Source organism: Protopterus annectens, chromosome 5.part0 (assembly GCF_019279795.1).
Source record: "Protopterus annectens isolate FY-2018-M chromosome 5.part0, PAN1.0, whole genome shotgun sequence".
Lineage (NCBI taxonomy): Eukaryota > Metazoa > Chordata > Ceratodontiformes > Protopteridae > Protopterus > Protopterus annectens.
Genome location: NC_056735.1, coordinates 1793576285 through 1793584810, shown reverse-complemented (window position 1 = coordinate 1793584810; position 8526 = coordinate 1793576285). Strand labels below are relative to the sequence as shown.

At 36.2% G+C, this 8526-nt stretch overlaps 1 protein-coding gene across 1 annotated transcript in view; it reads left to right on the top strand.

Moving 5' to 3' along the window:
• SUCLA2 (succinate-CoA ligase ADP-forming subunit beta) overlaps window positions 1-8526 on the top strand; it is a 730522-nt gene that overhangs the window by 353379 nt on the left and 368617 nt on the right. The window contains exons 5-6 of the mRNA XM_044071591.1: window positions 3539-3667; window positions 4858-4996. Coding sequence (XP_043927526.1) covers window positions 3539-3667; window positions 4858-4996 — 268 coding nt within the window. The remainder of the gene's footprint in view (window positions 1-3538; window positions 3668-4857; window positions 4997-8526) is intronic.

The following is an 8526-nucleotide window of genomic DNA, read 5'->3' as shown; positions in this document are numbered from 1 at the left end:
CTAATCTTTGCAATGCTTTAGCATTGATGCCTCACATGCACTATTTAGAACAACTTTATTAAATGCAGCACAACAGTAATGTGGTACTGCATTAGCACTTGACACTAATCTTTTGCAATGCTTTAGCATTGATGCCTCACATGCACTATTTAGAACAACTTTATTAAATGTGCACAATTTTAACAGTGACATGGGTACACATATAGTTGCAGAAAATAAACCAAACTACTATAAACTTTTTTCATTATTAATGTTTTTTATGTTGTACATGGTTTTTTTTTTAACTCATTACATCAGAGTGATGCCTCCAGGTGCTTCTGCTGTTAACTCCTACTGATGCCCCTAGGCGTCAAATATTGCTTGTTCATATTTGCATCAGTAATTCTAAAACCATGCCATGTACAAGGTTTTAAAATATTTCATCTTAAAGCTTACACAACACCAAACTCAACTGCATTAATATTTGACTCCTGTCTAATGCAGGCAAATAGATATTAACTGTTGTTTTTATGATGTTAATTGATATAGATTTTTCTAAATATCTCAGCAACCAAGTAACCCAGACAGGACTCCATAGCCTCGTATGAAAGCTCACAGCTAGACGAATAAATTGCTTCTAACAGTATGTATGCAACTTGAGTGGTTGCCGAGATATTGTAAGTTGTTTACAAAATATTTCAAATGCAGTAGTTACTGTTTACTATGACTTATAACATTCAGTATAAGACCTCGAACCTAAAGAATAGTACCACTATAAAAAATAATTTGTGCTGAAGAGTTTGCCATTTATACTTCTTTCATAATCCCTATGGTTCGAGAGGTATGAACATTTGTTTGCAATGTGAGGACATAATTTGATTCTGTCAAAAGGCTTAGGCTCCGCCCAGTGGAAGTTGCAGTGAAAACATCCTGAGCTCCATTGGAGTGAGTAATTTAAAACAATTATTTACTCCAACATTGCATAAATTAAGTCCAGACTTCCCTTAAATTTCACTCCTGAACATTATTGTGCATGTACTATTCCCACAGATTTCATTTATTTTTGTGTAATTTTCTCCTTCCCTTTTTTAAAAAGCTCACCTCCATTTCTTTTATCTCCTTTAGAATGTTCAGTACTTCATTTATGGCTGGTTTATACTTTTTTAACCAAAGCAAGTCTTTGTTAACATATCAAGTACCCTTAAGCTTTAGGTTTTCCTTATGCTTTGTGCCTTACATTTCCATACTGTGGTTTACTACAGTCTTCTTATTCAGCTGTGCATTGTGGGTTAATCCAAAACCATTGGTCACATAGTTCTTACACATTTTCTTTTATCCAATAAGACAAACTGTTAACATAGTGTAAATATTATCATACAGGCTTAAACATCCATATTATGTATACCAGTTAAGAAGACTGTCAGATTAGAGCCATGTGCCTTCCATACTTAGCATGTAAAAGTGCGCCTGAAGTCATTTCAAAAAGACAAATGACAATAAAGGGAATATATAGATCTGGCAGTTTGTGGGTAAGATTCAACCTTGGATATGTCATTTTTTAATTTCTCCAAGTCTTTTGAGTTTCTAATATTATGACTGGAATGGACCCCATTCCTAAGTTGGCGTACAATTAAAGTTCATGAAATTAGTATTGTTTCACTCTTAGATGTCAGCCAGTAGTGCTCTTCGCAGCACCCTCAGTGTGCCCAGTAATGGCGACTCCTGCAATTATTACAGGGTTACATTTATTTTATTTATTTATTATTTATTTAGTTTTTGTTAACCAGGAAAGTCCTACTGGATGATGTCCGTTTTCAGCCGAGGCCCGGGGAGAAAAGCTCCGTTACATAACAAAAAAAAAGGACATTGTAACATCATTTGTATACAAAAAGTAGTACATCACAGCAGTACAAATTTAAAATATTATACACAGTGAAGGAAGACATCCAGTATTCACTATTATTCTATGTAGTGAGAGATGAAAGACAGAAAGAGAGTCATACAAATTATTGACCTTCTACATTTTGTATCTAGTGAGATAGAGAAAAAGTTCCATAAGACAGATAGGGTTTGATTACATGGGTTGGTAACATCTAAATACGATTTTAAATTCTTTTTTATAAGACCCATTGCTCCTACTACTACTGTTGGAACTGTCTGGGTATCTTTCTTCCACATGGCTCTCATTTCTGCCTGCAGATCCTGGTATTATATGACTGTGTGTGTCTCTGTACGCAAGACACTGTAGTCACTTGGATGTTGGATATGTCAGTATGGCTAAGGAAGTGTCGCATCATTGTCCTTCAAATTAGAAAATTTAGGCACATTACTGTCCAGTCAGACCCTCTCCAAATGTCTACCTTTCTGCTGTGATTACCATTGGAATACTTTGCAGGGACATGGCAAAATTTACTTTACAAGAGTGAATGCCACTACTGTGCTGTTTTTTGAAATCTATCTGCCCAGAGAAACCTGTAAGAGGGAGGTGATTGGACTTCCCTTCATAACACCTTCAGACAGCGAAAATTGTACCCTTTCTTTAGTGACACAGAATTTGTCACTGCCCTTTTGCTGAGCATTTTAACTTCCTCACACCAAGTTCAGGGTTCAGGCATGTGCTTTTTGATACTCTTCCCATTTTGTCGTCTTGATTATCAGAAAATAATGCTAGTTTTGAAGTGCATGTTGTGATGCATGTAGAATATTTTTGTTACAACTCTCCATAGTGAGAGGTGATAGAATACTGGAGTCACTGCTGCAGTTTAGACTCCTACAACTTTCAGCCTTGAGTATTTATTTTTAACCATATATACTAGTGTGCGCTTGCACATATTTGTTTTTATGGAAGTGAGCTGTGGCACACTGTGTATCTCATTAGGGTACAGTTGACCTACACAGGACAGTGTTTATAAGAAAAGCTATTAAGGATATCCAATCTTCCTATGTGTAAAAGAAATGAAGATGCTGCAGACTGCACTATTCTTTCTTCTTGGAGTCAGATTGGCATTTCCATTGTGTGGATAAGACTAGCCCCAAGCAAGGGACATAGAGTTCTAGCAGTCATAGTGTGTTATGGTACTGAATGATGTACTGTATATTTGGAATTTATAACATGTGAAGGAACTCTTAGTTGATCATTTTTGTTATGAATTATTTCGGCACAGCCGTACATGGATATGGAACAATTTAAATTTCTACTCTAACTGTTATTTACAATCTGAAATGTATTATTTTAAAAATGTAAGTGAATATGTTGAAGGATGTGTGCTTTGTAATAAGCAGGTCTTCAACACAGAAACAAGTGGCATACATTATTTTACTTTCTGTGAAAGGTTGTATGTTGCATGTATTTGTCCATGATGACTGTTGGATATTAATTAACTGCACATTATTTTGTATTAGGTTTCCTTGATATTTCCACATGGTGGCAGTACTACTACAAAAGAGAAAGATATTTTCCTTCATTGACATGCTTTTCTACAGCAGGGATTTAGCTATAGAAGGTTACATTTGTTGTTTGGCTACAGTGTCTAATATGTTTTTATTCTTTTCTTTTCAGGGGCCTGTATTAATAGGTAGTTCTCAAGGTGGTGTGAATATTGAAGATGTTGCAACTGAAAATCCAGACGCAATCATCAAAGAGCCAGTGGATATTATGCAAGGCATCACAAAGGAACAGACAGTCAGGGTATATTTTTCAGTTTTTGCATTCTTCAAAATTAGTCTTCCCTAGTTACATTTGTGGCTTATATAATCTCTCCCTTCCAGGAAGTGAGTTCCTCTGTCTAGAATTCCATCCTATCTAAAATGTGTTTTGCTTAGCTGTTTGCTTACAGTAATTCTATTGGATAACCATATACTGCGAAAGCTGAAGGCTTGTTTTCAGTACAGGATTCCTTAAATTCCATTTTGTTTTAAACACCATTCCAACCTGAGAAAGTTTTTACATTAACGCTGTCTTGCAAAAATATAGGTATTTTGCACTGTTGCATTTTTTTTCTTTAGAAATCTGCAGATTTCAGTGCCAAGTGCTAGTGGTAAAACGGTAATCTATCAGTGTAGTACCTCGCAGGATGCGCAGTAGCAAAGCCCCGTCCCAAACACTCCTCCAGCCCTGTGGAGGCAGCAGCATGATTATTTAACAGTGTGCGGAATGCAATGTAATTAATATTCAGCAACTGTGCCGAAAGCAACCCAATGTTTTATTGTAGACATTCAGTACCAAAAAATGAAATGTTTTATTAGGGACATAAAACTAAAATGCGTGTTGTACATCACAGCTCAGTCAGTCGGGCAGAGTTCACACAACCAAACTGTTTCTCTAAACGATACTGTTACATTTTAATGGCTGAAAATGTTTCCTGAAGATGCTAGCAGCACTGTTGCATAGCATTTGTTCAGTGTTGAACTGGTCACCTGGCCCTAAGGAATCCAAATCTTGAAAGTGGGGGTGTGTAGGGGGTGCAAAGGGGGCTTGCCCCCTGAAAAAGGAGAAAAAGTAATTTCTACGAGGATGGAGTTCATTGTGTGCATGAATATTTAGCAGTTTACATTATGTGACATAGGAATTAGTATGCCTGTCAAGTCTTCCTCTATCCCCACCCATTTGGCATGCCAATCACTGATGGCATGCCCAAAGCTGTGCAGAACTAAGTGCGAGCTACTACACTGGTAGATTACTGGTAAAACTGCAAAACAATTTTTCTAGAGTATGGCTGATTTTTAAGGTTGCCGTTTTAGTCAAAATGTCACTTCTACTCAACAAATGAAAGAAATGGACTGATCCTGAGAAGTTACTCGGCTGCTGTAATATTTGACATGACAGCAGGGTGTTTGCATACATATTTTTTTTATGTACTGTTAAATGTTTATTTCCAGCTTGCACAGAAAATGGGATTTCCGTCCAATGTGGTAGATGCAGCTGCAGAAGATATGATCAAGCTGTATAATCTTTTTCTGAAGTATGACGCCACTATGGTGGAGATAAATCCTATGGTAGAGGATGCCTCTGGAAAAGGTAGTTTTTTTTTTTGTTTTTGCAGTATTAAGTCAAACTACAAAATGTTGCTATGATAATGTATGGTGCTTTATTCAGTTGTACAGGTGAATGTCTTGTATGGGTCATGGAAATTTTCTAGTAGGCTTTCTTTTATTGAGATTTTCTGTTGCAAACCATTGTATTTATAATGGTTCTAGCTGCAGGCTTCAGTCCATTAGAAATCTGCAGCACAAAAAGTGGGTAGTGCCAGAATCTTTTTTTTTTTTTTTCTTCACCTCACATTCACTAGAAACAACATTAACACTAATGCAGTAAGCATTCGGTTTCAGAGGAGACATTTTCACTTTTAAACAAATTGGGATACTTCTGCGGGTCTTACTGCCAACTACAAATGTAGGATTACATTAAATCATTGTTCTGAAATTCCTCAGACTGGAAGTCCAGCCTTCCGGGAAGAAACAAGTGTATTTCACAAAGGTTGAAACTGAATTGTAGTACTGTGTTTAAATGTTGTTTGATTTGATATTTTTATGTTGGGGTTGATGTGTTTTTATGGAAGCATTTATCAAGGCTAAATATTTGCCTGTAATAAATATCCTTGGAAGTAATATGAAACCCCTTTGCAGAGTGCTTTGGAGTGCTAAAAATGTGAGTTTGTCATGCGACGATGTCCACATTATTTGTGTGGTAGTGTAAAGGAGGGATGCCTTTCATAATTATTTTGTAATTGAAATAATGTGGACAGCTGTACTAATAAATGGGAATTCTGGTCTTACAAAACTTGCATGAGAATGCCCTGTAGCAACCATCCAGACGTGTCTGATATTGCCTTTTGTACCATTTTATGCACAATGAAAAATTAAATGTGTTCTTCTAGTGTACACTGTGTACTACACTAAAGATGTGCATCTACACTGAAGTCGTTTAAGTCATCAGTATTGATTATTGTTTAAGTGAAACTGTCTATTTAAAGCTACTTCTTAAAGAGAGAAATACATTTTAGTTTCATCTGGGAATTATGCCGTTTGTATCAGCTGATATTATTAAACTTTTTATTGGTTTGAACACTTCGTTGTGCTCAAATAGTATTTGATTTGTCTGCCTGATGTAGGAAGTTTGAAAAAAGCTAGCCTACAACATTTTTACATTTTCTTTAGTGGGTTTGGCTGCTTTTTTTGACCAAATTTGAAGAGTTTGCTATTTTTTGTTAATTTCTCTTCTTGCATCCGCAGGTTAAATTGTTTCTCTTTGAGTTTAGTGTTTATTTTTTAATTTATTTTGGACATTATGTAATCTACTTTCCACCATGGAGTCTAATCAGTTTTTTTTTTTTTTTTTTTTTTTTTACCCATAAAAACTTAATTTTGACACTTTCCTTGAGACTTTTTCAGGCAGGTGTATCAAAATGAGAAAAAGATGTTATATTTTCTTAATTTGCATTCGAAGCATTTCTGTTTTATAGTCTATTTAAAATGTGACCACAGGGAGCTGTAATTTTTAAGCAACCAGATTGTGGCACCACCAATTAATATTTTCTGAAACACAGTTCACAGATAGTCAACTTGCATGTAGGCAAAGCTTATTTACACAGAGGCAGAAATGCCTGAACTTTAAAAATCCATTGATTAGGGGATTCCAAGATGGTGGTCGTTTGAGTAGAGCACCCTCTCCACAAGGCTGTGCTACAACTTCAGCATTATAACATATTTGCCATCTTTCTGGATTATAAAAGTTTCATGCTGATGAGTGGAGCACATGTGGACTGAAGATTTATCTTTATCTCCAAAAACTTCAGAATTAACAGCTACATATAGATCTATCTTTTATCAGCTATCAGAAAGATTCTACACGTGGATATTAGAGGCCTGGGGGCTTCAGCACCTTGGATAACAGAAAATACAATCCAAAATATAAAAAAGTCTGTGATATTAAAATGCCTAAGGAATTAGAAGGCATGGATATCCAAACCTCCAAAACAAAACTTTCAGCTATAGCATCTCCTGAAAAAGAAGTCATTACTAAAAGACAGAAAACAGTTAAATTGAAACAAGATCAAATTAAAGACTGCGCTAAACAGAGGGCTGAGAGCACCATTCACATGGAAGATCTGAAGAGTGCTCTTGTACCATTGCAAACCACAATCCAAAGCTTTTCTGAGCAACTAAACACTTTTGGGGGCAAAATAAAATTGCAGAGATTAGACTTGGTTGAAGACAGATCAAAATCTAATGAGCTGGAAATCATTCAGTTGAAATCCGAACTAAAAAGTAAAGACAAAACACTTACTGACATCCAAGCAAAATTACTGAATCTAGAGGCAAGAAGCAGAAGAAATAATCTGATCATCAGAGGTCTGCCTGAAAAATATGAACAGAACCAGTTGCTTCCCACTCTTAAATATTCACCTCATAACTTCAGCCAAGTGAGATGCAATCTGACTGCATAGTCGAGAGAGCACACAGAGCGCTATACAAAAACCAAGATACCACAATACCGAGACCCATTCATGCAAAACTCTTCAACTTCCTAGATGTGCAAACCATTTTATCTGCCTTCAAAAAACATAAGCACTTCACATGGAACACATACAAAATTACATTTTCCCAAGACTTCCCCCAAGAAATAAAAGTGCTGCAATCTTTCACCTTACTGTACAGATCTCATCAAGCACATCAAATTTCAGATGCATTTCCCAAATAATCTGTCTTTTTACCATAAAGAAACTAAATGCACAATGTCTTCGCCTAAGGAAGCTAATCAGATCTGTACCAAATGCTTTGGTAAGTATCCGATCATTTGAAAACATAATTAGCTTCTAGATTTCCTTACCAAAGTCTGTAATGTATTTTCAGGTTCCATTTACCAGCTCTCAGCTTAATTTAACACCTTCCACTCTAGACTTTGAGTTTATGCTTAATCTAAAATTAACGTATAGTTGCTAGTCTAGAGGATCGTTTGAGTGAAGATATGTTGCACAGGGGACTTAGAAACGGTATCATCACCCGATTTTCTGAAGTACTGCATCCTTTTTAGGCTAAACAATCCTCAGTCACTTCCTGCTGCCCCTGACAATGCAATGGCAATGTCTTCATGAACAGCTATCAGGGTTCTAAGAACATGGACTTGACTGGTCCTTAACGGAAAAGACCGGAGAAAGAAGGATGAACTATAGCATACACCGGAGAGCCTCAGAGGTGAGATTCACTACCTCAAACTACTTATTTAACTGTTCACTTTGTCCTGGTTCCATTGAAAAGAATGCATAGTATCCACTTCACCTTCTGACTACAAGAAGTTCATGGCTGTCTCTTTTTTTCTCTTCCCTTTGGTTTCATGCTAGTGCTAATGGTACGATATTCTGCATGCTAGTTTTTTTTCGAAAATGACAATACAGATATCTTGATGAACATGGTGGCAGATTTTTTCCACTTGTTTTTTTTTATATTGAGACAGAGATGAATAGTCTTCACTTGTCCTTGCAGTTGTTTCATTGAATTCAGCAGCTACTATGCAGTAGTTTCACAAGTCACAAAAGAAAACTTTTTTTT